The sequence below is a fragment of the Amblyomma mixtum genome, chromosome 3 (genome assembly GCF_055824585.1).
Source record: "Amblyomma mixtum isolate Tamu chromosome 3, ASM5582458v1, whole genome shotgun sequence".
Taxonomy (NCBI): domain Eukaryota; kingdom Metazoa; phylum Arthropoda; class Arachnida; order Ixodida; family Ixodidae; genus Amblyomma; species Amblyomma mixtum.
This window is the reverse complement of record NC_143014.1, coordinates 108944027-108970350: the sequence shown is the minus strand read 5'-3', so window position 1 is coordinate 108970350 and position 26324 is coordinate 108944027. Positions and strand designations below refer to the sequence as shown.

General features: G+C 47.5%; 1 protein-coding gene across 20 annotated transcripts in view; it reads left to right on the top strand.

Annotated features, from left to right (window-relative positions):
- The window catches only part of LOC149351327 (inactive dipeptidyl peptidase 10-like), a 357475-nt gene that overhangs the window by 297342 nt on the left and 33809 nt on the right, over positions 1-26324 (top strand). For 8 of the 20 annotated variants that reach the window (XM_089580664.1, XM_089580672.1, XM_089580660.1 and 5 more), the window contains exons 2-4: positions 4532-4646; positions 13548-13646; positions 26133-26227. In XM_089580664.1, coding sequence (XP_089436790.1) covers positions 4532-4646; positions 13548-13646; positions 26133-26227 — 309 coding nt within the window. The remainder of the gene's footprint in view (positions 1-4531; positions 4647-13547; positions 13647-26132; positions 26228-26324) is intronic. The other 12 variants (XM_089580665.1, XM_089580673.1, XM_089580661.1 and 9 more) reach the window with 5 other exon arrangements.

The window sequence follows — 26324 nt, the reverse complement described above, 5'->3', positions numbered from 1 at the left end:
GCGTCCTGGCGCGGAAACTGAGACCTCTGGTTCCGTCCGCGGCCGGTCGACAACTCGGCCGCTGCTCGCTCCACTGAGCGCGTCTTCGTTTTAACGTTCGAACTCGTTAAAAGTGACCTGGAGTGCACAACGTTGGTGCATGATAGCTGCCCAGTGCTCTCTAGCCAGAAGCGAATAAAGGCACCAAAAGGAAGGGGGGGGGAGACGCGAGCTGTCGTTCTTACGGCTTAAAACGTCGTTTCAGTGGCACGCTGCAATCGTGTGCTCGGCTGAGAGTCGCGGCCGTCTGAGAAGCCGTCTTCTTGGGTGATTCGAATGGCTGTGCAATTCTGCGGATGTGACTACGAGCGCTTTCAGTTTTACTTCTAGCGTGGCAACGGAGTTAGAACGTCTGCGAACGCGTGGTGCTGAGAGGCACCTCGGCGCTAATTGGCCTCTGTTACAGCCTTTTCACTTTTGTATTTGATGCGGAAGCCATCTAGGTCACCGCCCCTCCGCCAAGCGTAGGTCCCGGAGACGAGGCGGATCTGTTAGGCTCTGCGCAGAGTACACCAGGTGTGTCAGGGAAGCTGGCAATTAATTTTTAATAGTGGGCTTCTTTAATTATCAAGACGCTTCTGTGGCAGAATAATACTAGCGCCCGCGGACAACAGAAAACAGGTGAATAAACTTAACTAGTTAGCTGGTTAACTAATTTCTGACATTTAACTCAGTTAGAAAACAGGTTGCAATTAGAGATTTGTAGCCGGTCGTTAGTAATAGCCGCATCAGTTTTTAGAATTTAGAAAACGCGATTGCCCTCTTCACTGTAATCCAACAAATTCTGCCTATACAGGGTGTTTCACCTAAGACTTTCTCCAATTTTTAAAAATAAGCTATTTGAATTAGATGCGCGCTTTTTCTGGCATAGCATTGTCAGTGGTGTAGTACATCATAATGCAGCTAAGACGTGCTAACTAGCAGGATTGTTAACCAATATTTAATAGTTAACTTTTAAACTATTACCGTTGGGCTCCTTAATTATTGAGAGGCATGTAGTCCACCTTAAGTAATGTCCATATCCGTTTTTAGAATTTCGAGGACGCGATTATCCTCGGCGCTGTGGCCCAACAAATTTTGGCTATTTCGACGAGTTGGGTTCACTGGAGAGGTTGCTTTGCCTGCAAGCTTCTCAAACCGCATGTATTTTGGCGCGATGTAGGCGAAATTTGTTGGGCCACAGCGCCAAGGGTAACCGCGTTTTCGAAATTCTAAAAACTGATATGGGTATTACTTACGGTGGGCTACATGCCTCTCAATAATTAAGGAGCCCAACGGTAATAGTTTAAAAGTTAACTATTAAATATTGGTTAACAAGCCTGCTAGTTAGCACGTCTTAGCTGCATTCTGATGTACTACACCACTGGCAATGCTATGCCAGAAAAAGCGCGCATCTATTTCAAATAGCTTATTTTTAAAAATTGCAGAAAGTCTTAGGTGAAACACCCTGTATAGTGTCCAAATTCACGAGGTCAAATTTTCACGGTCCGCGATTGAATCCCGAGGTCCCGTAGTGAAGCTTTCGCTTCAATAGCGTCCCACATTTGCGAGTGCGGCGGCTACTGACCAATGCGACCGCCTCGCGCTGGTATAGCGGGCCGTGTTTAGCAGGCGGCTGCATTCAGACAGCAGTGCCTGCATCCGGTCCGCGCTATACGCGAATCCGCGTACCACGTATTGAGCGCCAGCTGCGTCGTGCAGCCAGTTTGGTATACCAGAAATTCAAAGTCGCGATGGCCGACAGCCCTTCTTGTGTGAACTGCGCCTGTGATGAGACAATCACCCATATCTTGTGTGAGTGCCCTGCCTTTGTAGCCGAAAGACATAAGCTGCGATGTGCTCTGGACCGCCTGGACCCTCGCCCTTTCACAGAGGCCAAGATCCTCGGTCCGTGGCCACAACAGTCAACTGCCATCAAGGCTTACAAGGCACTCTTTCGCTTTTTGAGAGCGACTGCCTTAATTGACAGACTGTGATTATTTCCCTTTACTTCTCTCTTTCCTCTTTAATTCCCCTCATTCCCTTCCCCTGTGCAGGGTAGCCAACCGGAATCCTTTCTGGTTAACATCCCTGCCTTTCCCCCCCTCTCTCTCTCTCTCTCTCTCTCTCTCTCTCTCTCTCTCTCTCTCTCAAACGCGACAGCCCAGAGGCGGTCGTTATCGCGCCTTAGGCAAGAACGGGAAAGAACGTTCCAGAACCTGCGGCCACAAAAAAAAGGGGGGGGGGGGGGGGGGGGGTCGTGCGAGACAGAGCCGTGGGCGGTATTGTTGGTCCGGAATTCCTGCGCAAAAACAAGGAATAGGACAAAAGCACGCCGCCGTCAGTTCTCGACGCGAGTCTCGTTTTGATGCGTGGCTTTTTTTTCTTTCTTACTGTTATGTCAGTTAAAGCGGAGGATGTCTGCGTGCCGTATGATTGATTCCGACATCTTTTACCAATGTGCAGTACCGTCTGACCCCATGCTGACCATTCATGTTCGAATGCCTCTAATATCGTGAGGTTATTCGTCATCGTTTCTTCTTCCCTAGAAAATATTGCCCAGTTTTCGGTGGACTGCAAAGCAATCGTGACACGTGTGTCCATCAACGCACGAAGCAGAAGGGCTGCATTTTCATGAGCTAGCGCTGCCGCTGTTTCCTTCGCTTTTCCTTCAACGTAGTTCATTGGCTAATGATGTAGTGCCAAAATAGAACGCCTGCTTGCGCTTGGTTCGATTTATATATCTCATGGTCGGGTTTTCTACAACTCGCACGCTCTCATCTCAGCATTTTACAAAGAATACAAAAGCGGCGTATCATTCACGTAGTGCTCTCCATCGAATGCGGTGTGGTTAATGTAAAGCTTTTAATCAACTTCTGCGCGACCTAGCCGCACTGTGTGAGCTAGAAGCTCTCCGTGGTAGTAGGCTGCGGATTAATTTCGACTGTCTGGCGTTCATCGCACTTTTGGTCGAAAATCCCAGTGCACGTGTGTTTTTGGATTCTCATGGCTTCGAGCCCGCGACCTAGTGCTCATTATGAAGACACCGCAGACACTCAGCCGCCGCTGCGAGTGGGCGGTTATTCCACGTCGAAACTTGCTGTCCTTCGGCTTTCCTCTATTATTTTATGCATTCTTTCTTGTGGAGACAGAATCTCCGTACCTGTGTTTGTACGAGCGTGCGTACGTTTGTACATGCGGGGTACCAGGCTGTGAAACTCCCGCGTTCTACGAGTAGCGATCGCGAATCCGGCGCGAATCTTGAGCAACGCACTGTTCACGTGGAAAGAACCTTCCCAGCGCCCTCGCGCTTTGCGCCTCCAGTTACTTCGTGATAGATCATCATTCCAGCGACGAGCTCTGAACGTAGCCCGCACTCGCTTTTTGATACAGACCGCGAAAAGGTGCTACAGATGAAACGCGGACGAATTTTCTCCTCTTGGCAGGAGCCGGCAGTAGAGTCGCGCCGCTCCGCTCCAGTTCTGCGGCGGCCGGCCGCATCTGCGGAGTGGCTCGCGGTCTCCTTCGACGGCTTCCCACTCCCGTGCTCCGCGGCCACCACCGCTCTCGCCGATCGTGTCGTGGCAATCTGCCAGAATGTTTCGCCAGCGTCCAAAGGCCGTTAGACACGCTACGAGCACCGACTAAAGGATTCATCGCTGTCGTGCTTGTCTTTCTGCGCTTCGTGTTCCGGCCAGTACATGAGGCCGGCGGCCGCTGACAGTGACGAAGTGCGCACGCGAGTCTGTCACGAGAACTGCGCGCGTTTATCGGAGGGAAGGGTCGCTTGTGGTAAGAAGGACGCGTCGCCCCCGGCGGACTTGTGTTTCCCGTGGCGGCTAATGCGGCGCACTGTGCACTGAACCCCCCCCCCCCCCCTCCTCCTCCTCCATCTCCCCTGGTTCTGCTGGCAGCGCCCCATTCCCCGAGACGAGACACAGGGCGTACTGTTTGCTCGGGTCGGGAAAATTAAGGCGGCAATGATTTATTCCTTGGCTAGCGGATGCAGACAGGCCTAAAAGAACCCAGTGATGCTTTCTTATTTTTATTTATTTCTTATTCAATGCAATCGGCGAACAGCTGCCACTCAGCACCGCTGGTGCTCAAGTACACTTGAGCTACACGCGCATTTTAACGGCACAGAGAGCACCGTCTGGGCGTTGAAGCAATGACAAGCTGTCCGCACGCGTTGAACGGACGCCAGAATTAGCACCCTCGGCCAAACACGGGGCAAGAAATGTCTCTTTTTAAAGGCAAGCCCTAAGCCGCCACAAAAGGAAAAAAAATGTGACGGCAATAATAGCTAACTGCACTCAACATTGTGTTCCTGACTTTAAATGCCCGGGAACATATCTTTTGACTATGCCGAAGGCTGCCGTGTAACCTTGTGCGTACCAGAGGCAGGCACCAAGCCTTCCTCCGCCGAAACACGCGCGGCAGCGGTGAACCGTTCTTCACTGCGGCCAGCGAACTGGAGCCCAGCGCTGATGTGCCGTGTTGTCTTTCTGCGCAGGAGCTGGTGTCCTCGGCACCGGACAGCCGCAACTGGCGAGGCATCGGCATCGCGCTTCTGGTCATCGCGGGCGTCTGCGCCCTCATCGTCACCGCTGTTATTCTGCTCACTCCCGGTGACGGCGCCCGTTCTCATTCGCTCGCCCGCTTGCCTGCAATTTCTGTTAACAAAGGCGCCGCACTCACTCTAAATGCAAAACTTGATTAGCGAGGAATTAAGTCGCACTTGATAGTGTGACAAAGTGAATGAAGCGACTATACGGCGGACAAGAACAATGGCGCAGAACTATCAAACTGCTACCGAATTACCCTTTATACTGGGAAAACACGGCAGGCTAGGCAGAACTGACAAGGCGTGCTGCTAACTCTGTCTATAGTCGGATACAACTTAAGCAAGTCTGCAGTGAAGCTCCGCCCACATTCAGCCTCCGCGCACAGAATTCCTCCACGACAAAAACGTAGTCCGCTGCTTAAACGTTTCTTGTTACCTAAACAAGGAGCTTATCACGAGAAAAAAATTATCAGCTCTAGAATTTTGGTACATGGTTTGTTTGGTACAGTCAAACATTAAAAAGCTGATTTCGTTTACTGTTGCGATTGGCCAGCGGAGTAATATAGGACGCCGCGGACCGCGGCCCAGTGTTAGCAACTGCTGTTTTTTTAAGTTGTATCCTACTATAGTCTGTTCGCGCGTTTCGCCTATTAAGGACAACAACACTCTTCGCCTCCCCTCCCCGGCTTTAACACCTCTTCATTTTTTCCTGTAATAAAAGTCCTCCCATATTTCAGCTTTCGGACTGACACAATGCTCAGAAGGAAGTCCTATATTCTGCAGCGTTTATCCTAATAATCTAGTCCAAGGCAAAAGTAGTCGTGCACTGCGTTTAACTGAATGAGCTGGTTACGTTCCCTAATATTTTAATCAAGGCGGAAAGCTGGGCTAGTTGGTGTGTCATCGTTAATTAAAAGACTAGCGCAGTAAAACTAGGACAAAGACATAGAAGGAGACAGGACGAGTTTTTATCAACTGAAGATTTACTACGACAAACAGGTACTTAAAAACACTTCGGTGGAACATGCGCACACTGTGTTAAAACGAGCACAAACTAATCAAAATGTGGCAAACTGCTTCGGAGATACATTGCTTCTTTTCTGGTCAAGGCAAGTGATGTCGTGCTGTCAGCATCTGCCACCGAAGTGTTTTTAAGTACCTGTTTGTCGTAGTAAATCTTCAGTTGATGTTTAGCGCTCGTCCTGTCTCCTTCTATGTCTTTGTCCTAGTTTTATTGCGCTATTCTTTTAATTAACTAATATTTTAGACTGAAATAAAAACTTGACTTGACCATATTTTAATTACTTAATTTAATTACTTGACCATATTTTAGTCTGCCCTGAACTGCTACAAATGCTTCAGGTATCTGTATTCGAGAAATAGAATCAGTGTTTGCGCGCGCTTTCACATGAAAGCGAGTAAACTAAGCGCACAATGCGTTAGGAGAGCGGCCTCGGGTGGATTACAAGCAGATTGCGTCCTATTGTCAGTGCGTTGCCGCCGAATTCGTGTGAGCGTAGCCTTAGCAAAACTATCGTGCAGCTGCTGCGTGCTGTGCCGACAAGACCTCAGCTGTGAACGCAGTTATTTTGAAGCGAAGAATGGGACCGTGCATTTCTAACGTGACTCGTTGCTCTGTTGTGTCAGTTCCGTTCTGTCTTTCCTGCTTGTTTTTCCACTTTTTCTTCAACTGTAATGCCACAAGAGAATTTATTGAAGCTTTTCCTAGACAAGTAAATTCGACATCATCTGATCTTAACGCTGTGGATCTTAAGTCCGCAGTTGTTGCGCACTTTGTATGAAATATTGGGAGAAGTATTTTTGAATAAATAATAGCGCATAAAATACATATACGAAGAGGCTGAGAAAGAAGCGTCTGTCCTGTGTCTCTCTCGGCTTTTTTGTGTCTGTCTTTTCCGCGCTACAATTTCTTCCAAAAGCTATGCACCATCTTGCCCCACTACAAGGTTTGTTAAATTAGCACAGTCGTCGTTAATGCAGTCTTAAACCTTGAAAACTGTTTAATGATCTGTGTCTATGAACGTAGACTGGGGTCCGTTCGAAGGACGTGCGCCTTCTTCAGAATTTTATAGCAACGGGCCCATTAAGAAGGAAAACTATGTCTTGCTACATGCGGAGTGTTTTTTTTTTCTTCGTTTTTAGTCTACACAGATTTTTCTTACACGAGCTGCGAAAGGTATATCGGTGCAGTGTGTACAAGTGGATTGCAGGGCAAGGCGGACATTATGCGCCTGATCGAGCGGCATTAAAAGACGACTAGTTAACTGAATTTAACTGTTCACCTTTTTATTTCTAGTTTTAGGGCTCAAGGTTATATCGCGAAACTGAAGGCCGTCAACACCGAAGTCAAGCCCAGTTTTTAAATTTCTGAATCGGCATCGTGGTTCGAATATCAATCGTTAAAAGTACACTTTTGAAAGCTGGCTAAGTTGGCTTTCCCGAGTTGCACATTGATCAAGTGGCGTCGCGTTGCGTTGTATCACCACCTCAGGAATCACGTCATCATCTTTTATATCATAAAAAACATAAACTGCGTCTGTATTTTCTCCACAAAAAAATTCAAACGACGCCATTTTATCAACATGCAATGTGAGAAAGCAACTTGAACAGCTCTCCATATGTTTTTTTTTTTTTTTTTTTTACGTTCAATATACAGGGTGTTTCACCTAAGGCTTTCTGCAATTTTTAGAAATAGGCTTTTCGAGTTAGAAGAGCACCTTTTCCGGCGTAAAGTTGTCGGCGGTGTGATGCATCAGAATACAGCTAAGACGTGCTGATGAGCAGGCTGGTTAGCTTATTTTGAGTAGTTAACTTTTTAACCATTACCGTTAGGCTACTTAATTATTGAGAAGCGTGTAGCCCACCGTAATATTCATATCAGTTTTTAGAATTTCAAAAACGCGGTTACCCTTGGCGGTGTGGCCCAAAAAACTTTGGGTATTTCGACGAGTTACATGCACTGGAGAGGTTGCTTTGCCTGCAAGCTTGTCGAAAGAGCATGTATTTTGGCGCGATGTAGGCGAAATTGGTTGGGCCACAATGACATGTATACTGCTTACGATGGCCTTCACGCCTCTAAATAATTAAGGAGCCAAACAGGAATAGTTAAAAAGTTAAATATTCAGTATTAGTTAACGAGCCTGATAGTTGCACGTCTTGCTGTCTTCTGATGTACTACACCGCTGACAATGCTATGCCGGAAAAAGCACTCTTCTGACTAAAAAAGCCTGTTTTTAAAATTTGCAGAAAGACTTAGCTCAAACACCCTGTAGAGAACCGCGACGACGCCGCCGATTCAGATATTTTACAAACTTCCGTCGACCTCGTTGATAGCCTTCAATTGCTCAATATAATCTTGCGCCCTAAAACTAAATTTCACGAAGTTAATTTGCGAATTTCAGTCAACTAATCACGCACGTAATGTCCGACTAGCCGTAGCAACTTCATGCACAGAGGCTTTAACTCTCATGGTTTCTGAAAAAAAAAAAAAAGTCTGTATACGCAGAAAAAAGAAATAAAACACCCTGTATACTGCTGCTGAATAGGCTGAGAGTTAGGCATAAGCGCTGAAGGCATTGCGGTCAATGGCTTTTCGCTCAACACAAAGGATGCCTGAAATTATAGTTGCGGCTTGACTGTCGACCTCGAAGCATGAATTTTATGTAGGTAAACTGATGCTTCTCATTCTAGTAGTTCTATATAATTTTACAGCATTCTTAACGAAGCGCAAGTGGCCGACTCATTGTAGGCGACGAGTCATCATACCGCCTTAAATACGCCACTAGCTTGCTGTTAATTTTCGAATAAAGGAAACAGAAATGCAACTAAACCAGTCTTCCTAAATTTCACCCTCTGAATGCGACTGAAGGTGGACGGTAGCTTTTTACGTCCTGAGCATTCACGCTGTCTGGATTCTGCCTCTCTCTCTCTCTTTGCGGGGGATTATGCGGCGACGGGTACAGCTCACTCATGCGCTTTGGCACCCTGCTTTGCTGTTCTTTTTCTTGCAGGGCCCACTGGGAGTGCCCTGTCCACAGGGCTACGTAAGGCTATTGAAGAGCTGGCAGGTATCGCTTAAGTCGGGAACGACGCCACTTTTCGCATTATTCCTAGAATTTAAGGTCGCGTCGCAGCCTGTGAGACTGGGCCAGAGGGCATCTTTTGACTGCATCCTCTGTCTGTTAGCACCCTGGTAGAGGAGACACCCTGGCAGTTTTAACTTTCTAGAGGAATCACACACGCGAGAAGTAGTGTAACGTGCGGAGAGTATAAAACAGATCAGCAGCTATCAAGGCTCTTGCATCGGAGATCCGTGCGCTTTCGAGGGGGCTCGTTTGCGTCACAATGAGTTCAGTAAACTAAGCTAATGATCAGTGAAAACAATCACCCCGAATATCCGTTGCTCCTTATCCGCTGTGACAGCTGATCTTGTCACCTCCTTCATACCACGCGCATTAGCGACACTTGTCAGTGCCATGATAACGCAATATTTGTTCATACGATCCCTTTGCCACGCAACTGATGCCCGCAAACTGCGTGTACTTGTTTGAAGGACGTGAAACAGTGGCTGGGTGCAAGAATCTGCGCAACGGGAAGATGCGTTCCACACTCAATCTTGCAGCAGAATGGCGGTAAACTAAATCTATAGGGCGAACACAAGTGTGCTGCTTCGAGGCGCCAACTGTAAAACTCGGGTGTTTAAAAAGCTTATAAATTTAAACAACTATTACTGTGGCGCTCAGTGATGTAACTACATACCCGTTCTAGGCAAGCCCATGGAATGTTCTATGGCGTACGCATCGGTCGTTTAAGCCACCTTTAAGCAGCGTATTTGGAGGTGGATAACTTGTCAGCTTAGGGCAATGAGGCCTTTGAAAACCCAAACATACGTTCCAGATGCGCCAGACCAGAGTAGTAAGATAGCGTATGAAACGCCACTGTTATAGCATCCACTTTTCATTCTTTGCCTTTTCTAGTATTCCTGCTGCAAATCGAGGAGCACTCCCTCGTCTCGACGATTATCTTGATTGCGCATGCAGAGGTTTCGTAAATATTAGGCCTGTAGTAAAATCGAACCTACACAGATATTAAACGTGCAGTACCCGCTCAGTTCATTCGTATAATTTCTACTAACATGTCGACGCTGAGATGTCAAACTGCTCATGCGCACCCTAAATATTTAGACGTGGTTTCGCACACATTAAGCGTATTAGAGATGAACTTAGGAGCAGCAAGTGGAGTTTAAAATTTCCGTTTTTAATCGCTCAACACATCATTATCCTAATTGAAAGGTCACGTCAGGTGCGCCGCCGCGGTGGCTCGGTGGTTATGGCGCTCGGCTGCTGACCCGAAAGACGAGAGTTCGATCCTGGCCGCGGCGGTCGAATTTCGATGGAGGCGAAATTCTAGAAGCCCGTGTACTGTGCGATGTCAGTGCATGTTAAAGAACCCCAGGTGGTCGAAATTTCCGGAGCCCTTGCACTACGGCGTCCCTCATAGCCTGAGTCTCTTTGGGACGTTAAACCCGCATAAACAAGCAAGCAAACAAACAAACAAACAAACAAACAAACATCAGGTGTCTCCCAAGGGTTCATTCTTGGCCCCTTACTGTTCTTAATTTACATCAACGACCAACCTCTAAAAGTTTCATGTCATATTTGTTTGTTTGCAGACGACTGCGTTATCTTCCAACCTGTAACTTATTCTTCCGATCAAGAATCATTACATATTGACCTAAACAACATACAAGCATTGTGTAATCGATGTTTAATGATCCTCAACCCTACTAAATGTAAACTATCTCGTTTCACCACCGCCGTAACCATCTCATAATTTCTTATACATTTTCATATAGAATTTATTGTGTCCCAATAGATCTTGTGCCATCATGCAAATATTTAGGTGTCTCCCTCCTTTCTGATTTAACCTGGCATGTGCATGTGACGAACATAACCTCATCTGCTAATCAGTCACTAGGATTTTAAGGCACCACCTCCGTAACGTCCCTCACCATGTAAGGCTACTCGCTTACACGACTCTGGCCCAACCCAAAATTAGAATACTCTTCTGCAGTGTGGCAACCATATCAACTGCATGTCGCTAATGTTTTCGAGAACTTCAGAACAGGGCCCCTATATTCATACATCATTGTTACTCACGCAACGTCACCATTTCATCCTAAAACTCCGAATCTGATAAGCAGCATCTCTCATTTCGCCATCGCATTACTAGTCTGTCACAAGTTTTTCCATTCGACACTTCGCCAGGAACCCTACATCTGCTCACCTTCTTCACGCGTTTCTTACCGCACCGGGCACCCCTTCAAGTTTCACTAGCACGCGCCCGTACCACCACCTTTTCAACGTCGCTCTTTACAAGGACACAAACCGACTGGAACGACCTTCGGCACCATATCGCAGCCATCACCTGTCATGCCGCATTCCGCGAAAGTATCACCGCGCATCTTATATAAAAATAACTTTTTATTTTTACCCTACGCCTTATGTAATACGCCAATGGGGTATTTAAGGTAATTAAATTGAATTAAATTAGAATAACTTAAATAATGGTGGCTTCGTACGAAGTTTGACCACCTGGGTTACTTTAACGTGCACTCACATATCGCAGCACACCGGCGTTTTTAGATTTCGTCTGCGTCGAAATACAGCCGGCGCGGCCGGAATCGAACCCGCGACCTTGAGATCATCAGCCGAGCGCCAAAGCCACTGAGCCACTGCGACGGGTTTGAAAACGAATGCTTCGATCATTTCATGTCGGGACGTTTTAGAAGTGAAGACAGCGGACAGGTTAAAACGCATGAAATCAGGTTTAACGTCTGGCAAATTCTTGTACGTTTTGTATTCAGTGTGTTTTTATTCGTTAATGTTTTATTTGTGGAACATAAATCAATCCGGTTGGGCATAGGCGGATCAATGAAAATACGAAGTTAGGCAGGTCACCAACAATACTTTAAGTTGTGTTCTCGAAACGCATAGCAGTTCACTTCTTTTGTTTTTATCTCGTGTGTCTGCATTGCAGGAAATTACATAGTGCGAAGGGTTGTAGACGAGGAAGGTAGGTGCAATGGATGCTTTGTTTAAATCGAATGTGATGCTACAAGAATTCGATGTGTTTCACAAGTGAACGCTGTTAAGAATTAGCAGCAAATAAGAAATTGAAAAATCCGCTTGAAACCCTCGCTGAGCATGGATGGACACTCGCCGCCCGCTGTTTCCTCACAGCTAGTGTGCGTTTGCGTAACCTGTTGTTTGACGTCTGAGCTTTGAAGAAACTTAAAACCAGCAGAGGGTACACTAATGATAAAAGGCTGTTCTTTTAGTAGCATGATCACATTAAACAACTGCAAGCCTTACTTTAACGCAAGAGCCGACTAATGAGCGCACCGCGTATGGAAGAGCCTTTGTTTAAAGCTTGATATCAGCATCCATAAAATGATATATCAGTGCTATAGCCTTGCACGTTACCAGACGCCATTCTAACTATCGTTATTTGGCAATAGTGTACGTCATTGAACCCTTTTATTGTCGAGGCCGAACTGATCGATATATTTTTTTTCACCATAGCGTTATCGTATACCGCTACCGTATAATGCCACCGCCAGCCCCAACAGCCCATGCGCAGATAGTCGCCAGGCGTCGGCCAGGTGCACCCACACCTGGCCCGTCAGAACGACTTGTGCATGGGTTGTTGGGGGCTGGTGGTAACAGTACTCGCCAATTCTATGCCAAAACTTTTTTTTATTCTCGATGATTACGTAAAGATTGCTTGTTTATTCGTAGGCATCACTAAACAAAATCTGACGCAATGATTGGATTGTTCGCCTTCTTTAAGCAACCTTCTGTTATCAGCAAGCTTTTGAAGGGTACAGTGAATAGGAAACACGAGGTTGCGTGCCTTTATTGGAAGACGCCCCCCCCCCCCCCTCTCCCGTTGTTCCGGCATACACGAAGTAAAAAACGGGGTGTAGAATTGTGTGTACATACACGGGGCATCGTACTCGTGAGTAAGTTGCTTCCGGGCTGTATGAAAAGAAGCGCATGGTGCGAGAAGCAAAATAGCTTTGCCAGCACCTGAAAAGCTAAGCGACAAAAGCAGTGCGACAGTTACCTGTAAACTGATCATTGACTGTATGGAGTCCTCAGTTACGGAGAAGCTGAATGAGCAAAAAAATTAAACTAGTTTGTGGATATCTTCCGTCGTAAGCCTGAATTTTTATAATATAATCATGTCCGATATTTAAAAAAAGAAAAAAAAAGAGTATTTAAGCGGTTCGTTTTATTAGCTCCGTATATTCTGCGCTGTCTATATTGTCATAAAGTGGTCTCAATATTGTTAGAAAAAAAAAGTCAATTCGGCAAGCATACGTGATGAACGCGGCGCACTATAGGACACCAAACATTAAACCCCAACTTACTGTCTATCGCAATAATCTCGCTGTCGGGGCAAAAGAAGGATAATGTCGCGGACTGCCAATTACATTTACTACTCCGCCACCGGGCAGTTTTTAACCTGCCTTGATCAGTGCAGCCACGCTATGAGCAAAAAGAAATATTCGGCACACTCTCGTAACAGTAAATGTGTCTGTTTCGAAACGTCTTCAATAACTGAACTGAATTTCTTCTGAACTTCAGACATTAGCATTACGACTGACATTGCTGGTACAGCCGATACACTGAGCTCTGAAAGCACTACCGCCCTTTCGAACTGGGGTTTGCCAATGTGATTGGATGTAGTACATGCAGTACTGACTATAGCGTTAGCGCTCTTCGGAATGCACTGACTGGCAGCAAAACTTTTCCGAGCGGGCGCACGTTTTGCGAGCGCCGAGTGGAGGGCCGGCAGCGCGCTTCTGCCAATTCTCTCGGCCGCGATGCCCCCGACTCGTGCATACCGTCGTCGTGAGTGTCCTTGGTGTTTCTTTCAGGAGACAAGGGACCCCGCGTGAAGCAGGCCAGGATATCGCTCGAAGAGGTGCTCCACGGCACGTTCAACCCGCGCAAATTCAATGGCTCCTGGGTCTCGGGTGAGTCGCGACCGCTCTCTCTTGCTCTGCAAACGCCGCACAAACGGTGCTGCGTGCCCCGAGCCGCGCTCTTCGGGGGCCGACGGACGGCGCGCAGATTGCCTGTACGTGACGCGCCCGAGCAGCGCCGCCGCCGCTACGTGCGCGCGCTCTCGGCGAATGCGGGAGGGACGGCAGCGCGGCTGTTACGAAACGCCGTTCGCTGCTTGCTTCCCCGTCGTACACGCGCGGCAGCTGGGCCCGAGGTCGTGCCCGTTGTCTTACTTTTGCTCCAACATATTCCCCCCTGTGTCCTGTACGCCGTTACTGAACAGAAATCAATCGATCGATCGATCAATCAACCAATCAATCAATCAATCAATCAATCAATCAATCAATCAATCAATCAATAAATAAATCGATTCTTCAATTGATCAATCCATCTTTTTTTTAACTACGCAGTTTTTCTGAAAACTCTATACCTTCCTTTTCTAACCGCGTGGCTGTGCTTTGGTGGATGCAAACGAGTGATTACTCCCTTATTACAAATTTACTGCACCTTGGGTATTCCCCTGAAAAAAAAAAGTGGACTAATGAATTGAGCTTTATATTATATGCCCAGGAACAAACCGCGAAGTCGATAAATATTGCTGCAGGGAGGAAAAAAAGGAGGGGTGGATGGAGGGTTGGCATCATAAACACGGCGATTGGATACATAAACATGGCTGCAAGGCAATAGCTGACGATGCTGAAGTTTATGGGCGTGTTAAAAAGGCGTAGAACAGCGGGGTAACTTTCACAGCGTAACACTTTCCGGATGGTGTTGTCAGTAAGTAAAAAGGAGAAAGACAGGTGCTGGCTGCAGTACAGAATAGAAATTTGCGCAAGAACTACCACGCGACTAAAGAAATTGATATGCTGACATTGCGCAATCGCAGCAGCTGGATCCGTTCTAAGCAAGTGCCAAAGCGTGAAGCAAGAGGGCGCTATGTGGGGGAAAACCCGTGCGTGTGGTAAGCGCGTATGAAACGCCTCCGTTCGAAGCAAATATTGTCTTAGAGAATAAAGGACTGATTGAGCGCTTTCAGTTTCAACTTCTCGTCTAGTCTCAAACGGGTTCTTATGTGCCGGAGTACTTGTGTAGGCGTTAGTCGTCAGTGCAAAGCTCCTTGAGATGTTCAAACAGCTTTGAGATTTGTGCTCATTGCTATAATCGTGGTCTCTTTTGAGACGAAGATTTCAAGAGCCCACTGCGCTTTCGACCGAAGCTTGACCATGTAGTGGTGCCGGAGCTCTGACGCAGATGAGGCGGAGGACGGTGTAGAGGGCGGAGGGTAGGACAGCTTCAGAGTGTTGAGGAACGTCGCACATGCTTGCATTGCAACGCAGCCTGCGGCGTTGGCTGCGCATTGCTACACGCGTAGCAGGCTCGTCGCTCTGGGCACAGATTGTGCCTCTGGCTGTGCTGCCGCCTTTGAAAACGCCGGAACCGACGAACTCACAGGGGCAAATTTCGAACTCCTTGACTGAATTTTGGCGCATTTAAAAGGAATGGCGGCATTCTGAAATAAGTGTGTGTTTAATTTCATGCTCTGAATCTAGAAATAAAAGTGAATTCTGATAACGAGAAAGCTGCAACATTGCAACTCCGGAACAAAAACGCGAGAAATGCTTCGACAGCTGGTCTGAAGCTGTACAAACTGTTGACATTATAGTATTTCTAAAATGGCTATTTCTGAAGTGTAAGTAGTTGGGCTTTTTGTTAAAACATGGTCGAAATAAAGTACACGGCAAACAGGACACAGGAATATAGGACTAGTCACAAATACGAGGTTTGGTTATTTCACATTCAAGACTATCGTAATACTTGAGTAACCAATACAATCGTACAACGCGCAATACAGTTAAGATGCAAGTTATTTCTGTTTCGACACTGTAAAAAACAGTGTTCCGTAAAGTTGATGCGCGTGTAATTTGTGGAGTAAAAAGAAACATGAATAAATTTAGCCTAGGATTCTTGAACATCAATTCTAATTGTGAGGCAAGTGTGGAATATTGTAGATACTTTGATGGAAATGTTGCAGGTAATGGTCCATTCTTCCGGTACGTCCCAAAGTCATTCTTGTAAACTTTTTCCATCGCTCGCATCGCGAAGTTAAGACTGCCAGAGAAAACCAATGGGGAACGCTTCTGACGATAGTAAGAACGTTAAGAGCAAAAATATGCTAGTCTAACGATGAGAGATCTGCGGATATATTTATTGTTAAAGCTAATCTTACGATATATGAAAAAAAAAGAGCTCGTCAACTCTTTCTCGTTCAAAAAATGCGCCTGTGCTGAACTTCAGGGTATGGCAAAGCAACTTTCTTGCATCCTTCTAATGCATGTTGGGAAGTCAGCTTCCATCTTTTTTTTATGTTCTGCAATTTCGGTCATTATTCTCATATTTAGGACATTTTTTAACCGCGTTTTCATCGGCCCCTGAAAGCGTTTGGTTAGAAGTTGCTACCGGCCACTTTGTGCGGCCGTCGCTTGCGAGGTTGTTTATCCCTCTATTTAGGTAGCCGAAGTTTGGGGCTTAATTAAAGCCTTCTGCAACTTCCTTCCTAGTAACCATATTGGGCAGTGTAAGCAAGGAAGTCGAGTACATACGCAAGTGGGAAAACCTTGAAAGGACATCGCGCAGAGACCCTTTTTCCACAGAGTCCACGAAAGATTCCCATGGAGTGAAATCCACGGACACGTTTCACATGGGAAAGTCGCCGAGCTTTGCGGTTTAAACAGATCGAGTCTTCGATTTACTTGAGTGGAAAGTTTCCTTCCTCGAGAGAATAAACATGAAGCTTGGAGCATTGCGTGGCCGCCCATTTATCCTGTCCCTAAAATACGAGGTCGTGCACAGCATAGCCTGTGCCGACGTTTATAGATGTACTTCTACAAACTTTATTCGGCGCTAGCAGACGACGCTTGCTCTGATAGCTCAGCCGTCGAACGCAGCGCCAAGGTGGCAGGAATCGCGACCGGCTCCTCCCCATGAGCGCGCCGAGTTTCGAAACCGCAGTACATCTATAAACGTTGGCCTGTGGTGTCAAGATAATCAACGGGGCACCCTCCCACTGAGAAATGAAACCTCAGAAATGCACAACCGACTCCAAGCACTCATTTAGTTAAATTAGTAGCGAGAGCTTCGTCTTGTTTCCCCGGATTGTAGATCCACATTAATGATCGCATAGTGCCCGTATTATACGCAGCTAACGTGCATTGTTATATAAGATATGCAACTAGGGAGGTTGCATATGGTATATAACAATGCACGCTTATTTCCGAGCTGCATCCCGTAGTTCATGACTCTAACTCCGTGCCGCCGCGGTGGCTCAGTGGTTATGGTGCTCGGCTGCTGACCCGAAAGACGCGGGTTTGATCCCGGCCGCGGCGGCTGGAATTTCTTTGGAGGAGAAATTCTAGAGGCCTGTGTACTGTGCGATGTCAGTGCACGTTAAAGAACCCAGGTGGTCGAAATTTCCGGAGCCCTCCACTACGGCGTCTCTCATAGCCTTAGTCGCTTTGGGACGTTAAACTCCATAAAACCAAACCATCTAACTCCGTGTGTTACATAATGGTGGTTTTGCTTCGTGTTGGCATTCTTGGCGCAGTTAGTGTTTGTTGCTTTCTTTTTTAGCGGCTGTCGCAGGGACGGTTTCAACACGCGCACCTCATTTATCAGAAACCTTGCGAGAAAGTTCTTTGCATTTTTAAACCGTATCTATGTCTTCTACTGCGTCTCCGCCCTTTCAGCCAACATGCGAGAAGCTGCATCAGATAAGAGTGCAGGCAGGCGTTCCCTGGGTGCAGTCTTACAGACGTTGTAATGCTGTTCGAGCAATAGTTAACCGACCGTGTGAAACCACTTGAATTGTTTCGGAACCAGTGGCTAGGTTCTCTTTTTTTATAACAGTGGCAGCAATAGTTCTACACTTTTGTTTGTTTGTTTTTCAATCTTCGACAGCCCCTGCATATTACAGCAAGTCTTTTACTCTTTAAGGAGAAGGCCTGTTGTTGGCCTTCTCTCCAAATTTAGTTACGTAGAGCCGGTTCCCGCAGCTCGTTATGAGCTAGAAGTTGTTAGAATGCGTTCCTAAACAATTAGCCGCCCCTTTTGTCTCCTTGGCTGATAAAAAATACGACGGATGCAGCGAGGTGCCGGCGGTAACTGCCAACGTCAGGAAGAGAAAGCTAAAGAGAAAAAAAAGGAGATGGAAGCAGGGAGGGTTGCCTTCCTGTTCGGGAAAACAAAGTGTCTTTGCTCCAGCGCACATCTGGCCCGGCCGCGCCGCATTTATCAGCGCGTGCATGTGCGATGCGAGTCGCGCCCGAGCAGCAGTAACGCAACGCGTGGCAAGAACTGCCGAGGCCGTGCGAAACTATGGGCTAACGTCAGAGATAAGCTGTCGTCCAGGGCGCGGTGAAAACAGAGAGAAGCATTCAACATGTGTGGAGCTCGCTTTTTCATTCTGTTGAAGCAGATAGTGTCAGCAGAGCACACGGTACATACAAATTCATGTGGCACAGGGCTTTGTTTTTGCACGCGTTGCACTCACTTCCCCCCGTAGTGTTTTCTGCTTTTTTCTTCTTTTTTTTTCGCAGTGTGCTCCACGTCGTTACGCTCTGTGCTCCTCGTTTCCAAGCATCTTCTGATTTCCCATTAACGGGCATTAAAGTAGCTATATCTGCGTAACTAGTCATGAATATGTTGCGTCGTAATTATAAAAAGTTGTTTACTTGGCGTTTTATAAGCAAAGATGTTCGCCAACGAAGGCAGTAGCGCCAGCATCAATGCGCCGAGTTTGCTCTAACGCGTTTCCCGTTGTTATGGCCCATCATATTTATGCTCTCAAAGCAGTACTGTTTACGGCGTCAATACACTCCGTCTTCATAAGCAGCAATACTCGGAGGATTTTATTAGTATATCTTGGCGCAGAGTTTAATTTTCGCCGACACGGACTGCAGTGAGGCGCTGCATGTGGAGTCCAGAAGAATATTGAGGTGTGGGGAAATGGCCTGAAACGCTATTCTTTCCGCCCTTTTTTTTTTTTTTTTCCTGGCCCGGATACGTATTACGCACGTGATCGAACTCGGCAGTCGGATTCTTTTTGTCTCGGAGGCTCATTGCGAAATCTCGGGGCCTTCTTTGTTGTTTCAACGCAGCCGCGAGCAAATGCAATCGGAAGCTGCGAGCTCGTTGAAAGTTTTTGTGCATCTTATCTGGGAACTAGTGATACACACTAAATTCAAAGGCAAGGCCGGCGCCGCCGCCGAAGGAGATGAAATCAATAAAACATCGCGAAAGAAGAGAGGGGGGGAGGGAGGGGGGACGGCGCGCTCTTCTCCAGCGAGGCGCCCCGTAATCTTTCATTTCGTTCGAGACGCCATTCGTTTTTGTGCAAGGCCGTTTTTTTTTTTTCTTTTTATCTTGTGGCGCTTCTTCGGCGTAGTTTCCCCCCCTCTTTCGCCACCGAGCAGCATGCATAAATGAAGAGCTGCGAGGCCAAACGGTGCGGAGGAGGCTTTGCGACAGACGACTCGTTACGTCCTCCTGTTTCGCGAATAACGCGAGAGGTGGGCGAGGGTTATCCAATTCCGGAGCCCACCCTTCTTGCCCAGCGGCCGTCGTAATTGCCACTTGCGCGAGAAAGAAGTTGTGCGCGACCGGCTACGGGCCGGCGGGGTGCTGCGGCGGTGGAGGGGGAGGGGGGCCCTCCTGCGATGCTAAGCGCGGTGGCGACGAGCTGCTCCACTCGTGTGCCCAAAGTGCAATAATTGCTTCTTCGAAGCACTAAACAAAGACGTCCAGGCTATACCCCCCCCCCCCCCCCCCCCCGTCTCTTCCCCGTTTTAACCCCTCACCGCTACTCCTCCTCTCCTCCGCTTCAGCTCGTTTTCAGAGACGCCCGAACGCCGGCTGGGAATGGTCGCCAATTAAACTCCGCTTGCGACGGGTTTTTTTTTTCTGCTCCACGAAGTGCTTTTCTCAATATTTCGCCCGTTTTTAACGCCGGAAATTATTAGCAATTTGGAAAGAGAGAAAAAAAAGAAGCCTGATTAGTGAGCGGTATAGGAAACGCGCAGAGATTGCGTTATCTGTAGTTTGTAAACGCAAGAGTTCGTACTAATCGCGTGTTGAGATGTTTTTTTGTCACGAGACGGGTAATGACGGACGTCATCAAATGCCATAGATGAGAGCGTAGATATCTTCTCTGGGATCCCGCGATCACATTTTTCCTTTCCCGAGGACCACCCCGTGCACTGCGGCAGCAGTAAAGAACAATATACTGCCCCGACTCTAATGACCTGTCGAAGTAGGAAATTTTGGACACTTTTTTTTTTTTAATCGATACCAGTCGTCATATCGGAAGGTGGTAGCTATACATAGGCGTTTTCCATGCCATGAGATGATTAGCGATGGCGGGCTTCACATCGACGAGTAATTGTCGAGATCGTTTTTCTAATTACAACAAATTAAAACTTGACTGTGGCTATCTTTAGCGCGGATCTTTGGGAGAGTGATGCATACGCAAATTACCTATTGGATGTAAAGTCGATAAGAATTTTATTTTCATTTCTTGAAAAGACGACGCGCAACGTGTTTTCCTTTGACATCCTTCCCCCGCCATCTTTATGTGGAGTGAATGCGCGTGATTTGGAAAGATGGTATAGGGTACACCGCACCGAGCGCCGACGCAGCCGTAACGAGATGCTGAGGGCAACGATGCCGCAGTTCTTCCTGAATTTGCTGTAGCGTTACGTCACGTGAGAAGCAATGATGGAACACGTTAAAAGTAATGAGAAAAGTTTCGTGTGCCAAAGAGCATTTCAATTACTTCTGGTTGATGAACTTTGTTCCTTAACGTGGAAATAACTTGACATCCCCCTCAGCGCAGCCGCATTAGGCTACGAAGGAAACTAACACAGCTTTCTCAAATTTTCGAGAAAAAATTCGTCACAGTCCCAGACTAGAAGCCCGGCAGTATGCTCCGCTAGACTGGAGCACTCGCCCTGCTAGCTTTCCTTCGTAGCTGTGTCACAATGCTTCTTGGTACTCCTTCACTCGTTAGACACGTACTCCATCATGGGAATTTCTCTAAACCATTAGACGCTATAGTGTTATTCTTACGGGGTGCAGAAATGTGCTGTGCTTTTCCTGTAGGACTTATGATAAGCTCTGACGCGTCTGCAACCAAAACTTGTTTTAATTTGAGATCCAACTTTCCAAAGCCGTTGCGGCTACTTCGTCAGGGCTGTTGCTAGCGCTCAAGAAGAAGCCGAGCCGGCTTCGAAACGTTGGATTTCAAATTGAAATAGTTTTGGTTGGAGACGTGTAAGAGCTTATTAAGGGTTTTCAGACCCAACCAGACAGACAATTCTGACGAAATGTTTAGTTTTCAGCCTGTCCCTGCAGTACCCGTAAGTAGCCTCAGTGCAGGCTGAATTCATTCACAGTTAGCTCCTGCACTGGAGCTTTCTGTCGTTGTTCAAACCAACTGAGCGGTGCCCGTGGATTAAATAGCAATGGCGTAGGTCTCCGAGATTAAGCTTGCATCGTGGGAAGGGCTATTGTGTGGGCAATGTGACGGTGCAATTGGCGCTTTCCGCTTCAAGAAAAAAGGTCGCAAACAGACTAATTTCAAGCGACCGCTACAGTCGGTGCTACGAACGCCGTACAACACTCTTCGGTCGGCCCGGCAAAAATGTTTCACGTAATCACGTTCGAGTGATCCAGATGAAATGAACTTGTCCAGTCTCAGTGATCTGGTTGATTTAGTCACTGGCTGATGGGGTGGGCTTGTCACGAAGCGGCTAAGAGTTATGCCAGTACACTGACGTACTAGCCGCGAGTCTGGATGGCACATAAGAAAAGAAGCGCACCACAGAACGGACGCTTAACCTCCCCAAAACATCCCTCTTTCTCTCTCTTCTCCATCCCCCTACCCGGCGTGCTTTCTTTTTTTCTTGCGTCATGCGCTTTGCGGTGGCACGCGTGCATCGCTATGCGCAATTGCTATTTGTCTCACGGCCTCTGCAGCGTCGGACAGCGGTGCCAGTAACGCTCCTCGGGTCGTTTCGTCGACGCCCCTCTGTAACGCCAGTGCCTCGTCGCTCTCCCCAAGCGCCTTTCCCCGCATAACGAGCACGAGCAGTGACGTCGGCGCGTCACCGCGCGCTGACCCACGGTTCCCGTTTCGGTCACACCGGCGCACTGGGCCGGGAGACAAACGCCCGCTGCTCCTATAGCTGTGCAGTGACCAGCGGCGCGCGCAACGTGCGGCAGCGACGCATCCCGCGCGGTGGGTCGGTCCACGGGTGCCGGCTATTTTCGGTTTCGCCGACAGACAGAACGCAGGGGGCGTACGGGTGTAGGCCGCGAAGAGCAGCGGGGGCAAGGGAATAATTTATGGGGCGCAAGCTCGTGTGCACCTGCGTGGCGGGCGCCCAGGTTAATCTTCGCGCGGGAGGCAGGTGCAAAGAAGCGCCGCAGCAAAGATACAGGCCACGTGCGACAGTGGCGGCCCAGCGTATATCACGCCGGATGCGCGCGCCGAGATGACAGAGCGCGCCGCTCACTGGCTGGCGCCTCTGTGGGGGGCTTGCGTGCACTTGCGCGAATTTTGGCGTGGTTTGCGAAGCGAATGTTACTGGGGGGCTCCTGGTTGTCGCGAAAATGTAGGTTAATCTGTGAGCGGCCTCGTTAAGTTTGATAAAATGGACACGTGGCGGAGAAACTAGCGGTAACCAATTCGCCAGCCAGTGATTATTTTACAAAATTAGATTTAAAGAGTGTATCCCGTTCTTCCAAAAGACGAAAGAAAAACAAATGACAGGACATACTTCCTATTTACAAAATTGACACAGTAAGGAAGTAAAAAGAGAAAGAATGGAATATTGAAGCAAAAAATTGACTAAAACATTCACCCCTTTCACTACTTATAGATATCGGAGAATGTTTGTCTAAGGCACTGTTATGCCTTTAACTTGTTATAATTTCGAATAGTGAAGCGCTCCTCGCAGTTTTTTTTTTTTTCAGTGTGTTTAAAAGCCTTATGGAAAGATCAACCATACGTGTTTAATGCGGACACTTTTTTTTGAAGCCAGTGCTATCAGTACTGGTAGTAAAAAACTGTGACTGGACGTTTTTTGCTACCCAGGTGTTTCTATCCGAGTTTCACTGATATCGCCCTTCAGTGTGTGTGTGTGCGTGCCGGCGTGCGCGACTATCTCAGCGAATATTGGGGTTTCAGATAATTTTTCATGCATACTGTCAATGCTGTTGTAGTTTGGGCTTCCCCGCGGGAGTGACGACGATGTAACCGTGTAGATGGGCCGTAGATGTCAGGAAGAGATAATGAGAAATATTTACATTGTAGGGTAGTAGACCGCAATGAAGCTGATTTTGGGAGGACGACCAACAAAGGCGCTGTCTTAAATCGCGTCTGCTCGATTCCATCTCCGCGCCATCTTCGGCCAGTCAGCAGGGGCAGTTTCGGGGCGCTGCCGTCGGGTTGTCCCGCCTATATAGTCACTCTAATCCGACCAGATTCCCAGTGGCCTGCTGACGGTTGAATGGGCGCCCCTGGTGTCATCTCCAAAGCCGCACCGTTTCGATGTGACCCCTTCTTCACCTTAGGCTAGGAGGTGGCTCAGCCGTAGCTGTGACGTTAGGGCTGGTGCGCTGGAGGCCTGGTTCACTCCCTCCACTCGCACGGGGAAACATCCCTGCTGCCCTGCGCTGACTTGGGGGGGGAAAAGGAGTGCGGGATGGGCAGTAGCGCCCACTCCGAGGGTGTGAGAAAGGAGCGTTCGCCGGAGGAGTATTTTCGGTCCCTAACCTCACCGAGGACTGCGGCAGGGGTCGATCACAGTAATATGGGCGTGCGTACCTCTGTTCTTGGGCTTTCGTTTGTCTTTGGAGAGCACCTTTTCAATTATATACCTTTGAACAGCCCCTGAAGAGCAAGTATCTTTGAAGAGCAAAATATGCCGATATCTTTGCTCCATCTTTTTCTCTTAACGCCTGTAGTCCTGGCCACGTTAGCCTTTTCGCTAAGAGACGCGCCATCGCAGCCTCCGCACGGGCTGTCTTTATCACGTCTCTGTCTCTCTCTCATTATCCGGGCGTGCTGTTCGGCCATCATGCGGAGACGTGCCGGGCTTTCCTGCCAGTGCCGGCGCTTCGCGTTGTTTCTTTTTGCTCCTTGGTTTTGGTTCTGTCCGCTTCTCGCAGGTGAACCTTTTTTTTTTTTTTTGTCATCGTTGCTGTCAGAGGCTAGATGGGGTCTTAGCCCTAATTAGGGGCCAATTTCTGTCCTATTACGAAAGTGAACGCAGCTGAAGAAAGTTAGCTTCCAAAAACCTTGTTACTTCGTGAGCCAGAACCTCTTACCTTTGCCCTAGTCGTCGCCATTTCGAGTACCATGATAGCGCTAGGAGAAACCTAACCTAAACGATGTTTCTTTTCTTGAGAAAAAAGATGACTCAACCAACGAAAGCGTTCCACGTACAAGCTAAGCTACTCTGTAAGAAACTTGTTTCGTCATCTGTACTTTTTTCTTGTTGAAGCTTGTCAGCCCTGGATTGCAAGACTAAATCGTCTTAAATGGAAAGGGCATGTCGTGCCTTGATATATTTAAGCCGAGACCAAACCATGGAAGACAAGTGATTGTCGGAAATGTTTAGGCACCTCGAGTGGAGGAGCTCACTGCTGCTCGCGCGGCGCGCATGAAATTTGAATTTCAATCTCAGAACGGGAGCTCGCGCTCGTAGCATCGTGAAAGCTCGCTGGAAACGCTTTCGACCGGTTTCTCTGTTTATTTTCTTTTCGCCATCCGGGTGCTTTCATTTTCGTGCAGTGAAATCTCTGAGGCTCAATAAAACGTCTTCCCTCGGAGTTTCCTAGCTGCCGCAGGGGTCACATACTCGACTAGACGGAGAAAAAAAATAATAAAAGAAAACAAAATCGGTGTTTTCGAAATAGCTCCTCCTCCTCCTCCTTTTTCTCTCTCTATATCCTTCAATAATGAGAGTTAGGGTGCATAGGAAGAAGGAAAATATAAATGCTCGTTTGAATATCACGTTGCTCTACACAAACTTGTCTGCGTTGAAGCACGAAGGTGCACCGAGGAGGATTCTAGTTCGAATATTCCTTTCTACTGGTACCCGCAATACCCGCGTGAAGGGCTTTGTGCTTGAAGCCGGCTAGAGCGGAGGGTCTGCATCAGGCCGACCTCCCTGCTTTGCCTTTCATAAATTTATCCGATCTCTCTGTTCCTCTCTTTCCTATGACTCGATTCGTGCTGCTCATTTTATTCCTTGAGCTCGTAGCGAACTACAGGCAGTGGTTTAAGACACCAGTGAAACTGTTGTGCCTGTCTTAGTTTTTTTTTTTTTTCGCTTTCTTTTCTCGCCAATCGGGCAAGAGCTCATTGGGGGCACATTCCAAAATGAGCATTTCTCATTTCCTTTCGCGGCGAAGTATGAAACGTCAGAACGTCTCTCTCTGTGCGAGGTTCCGATTCGTTCGTGTTTTATACGGCTGCAGTTTTCATAGTTAATATATGCCCTCCCGTAAATCTGAAGTAATAGCCTCGCTTGACTTTGCGGTCTTCATCTGTCATCTGCATGCAGTGTGCACAAGTTGCTCAAGTGACAGCACTTAACTGAGTGTAATCGGTGTCTCATAGGAATGTGATATTTTTAAACAAAAATTTCGAAGGTTAAAAGCGAAAATTTGTTTATTCGTGGCAATGAATAGAACAAAGCACGGCATTAGTTACAAACCTAACAACCAGAATATGGTCACGTTCATTTCTTTAAGACTGTGTCTCTAAATAACCACCATTTCTGCGCACAAACTCAAATGGGCCTCTACCTTTGAATTTTTCTTTCAATACGCTGTCACCGTGAGCGAGCGCGTCGTGCAACACTTCGCTGCCCTACGATAACCGTAAATGGCAAGATATATTTGACATGGATTTGTACATTGTGTGGTCCCACCTACCTCACAGCGTTGCAGGCTCATCATTCAGAACTTCCCGCTTTTTTTGAGACACTCTTCATACGGAACAGACTAACCGGAAACCACTCTCTTCTCTGACATTTTCAATGTGATTCGGTTTGCTCCTCTCCCGTCTTTTTTTTTTGGATGGGGAGTCAGGGATGGCGCCGAGATAAAACTGCTTGGATAACCAAGAGTTAACGCAACGTGATGATGAGAGCTAACTGCACTGTTTCTCGAATTTGCATAATTTCGGAGGCGTTCCGTGCCTCATGCGGGCTATGCAGTCTCAGTCGCGTGCGAATATATATGCACGCAGTTAACACAAAACCACTCTCGAATATGCTCGCGACTGGGACGTGCTTTTGTTCTTTCTGTTTTCGACCGTTCTAAGTTTGTTTTTTCTTTTATTATTCATCCCTATTATTAGCCTGACGCGCTGCTCTTCTTGTCTTTCGCAGCCACCGACTTCGTGTACCGGGACGCAGATGGTGCGCTGGTGCTGTACAACGCTCAGAACAGGGAGAAGAGGACGCTGCTGCACAACACTACATTCGTGAGCCTCGCTTTCGCAAATTCTGGGGTCTCTCGGGTCGCGTTGCTGCGTAAAAAAAAAGAAAGAAATAAAGAAAGAAAGAAAGAGAGAGAGAAGG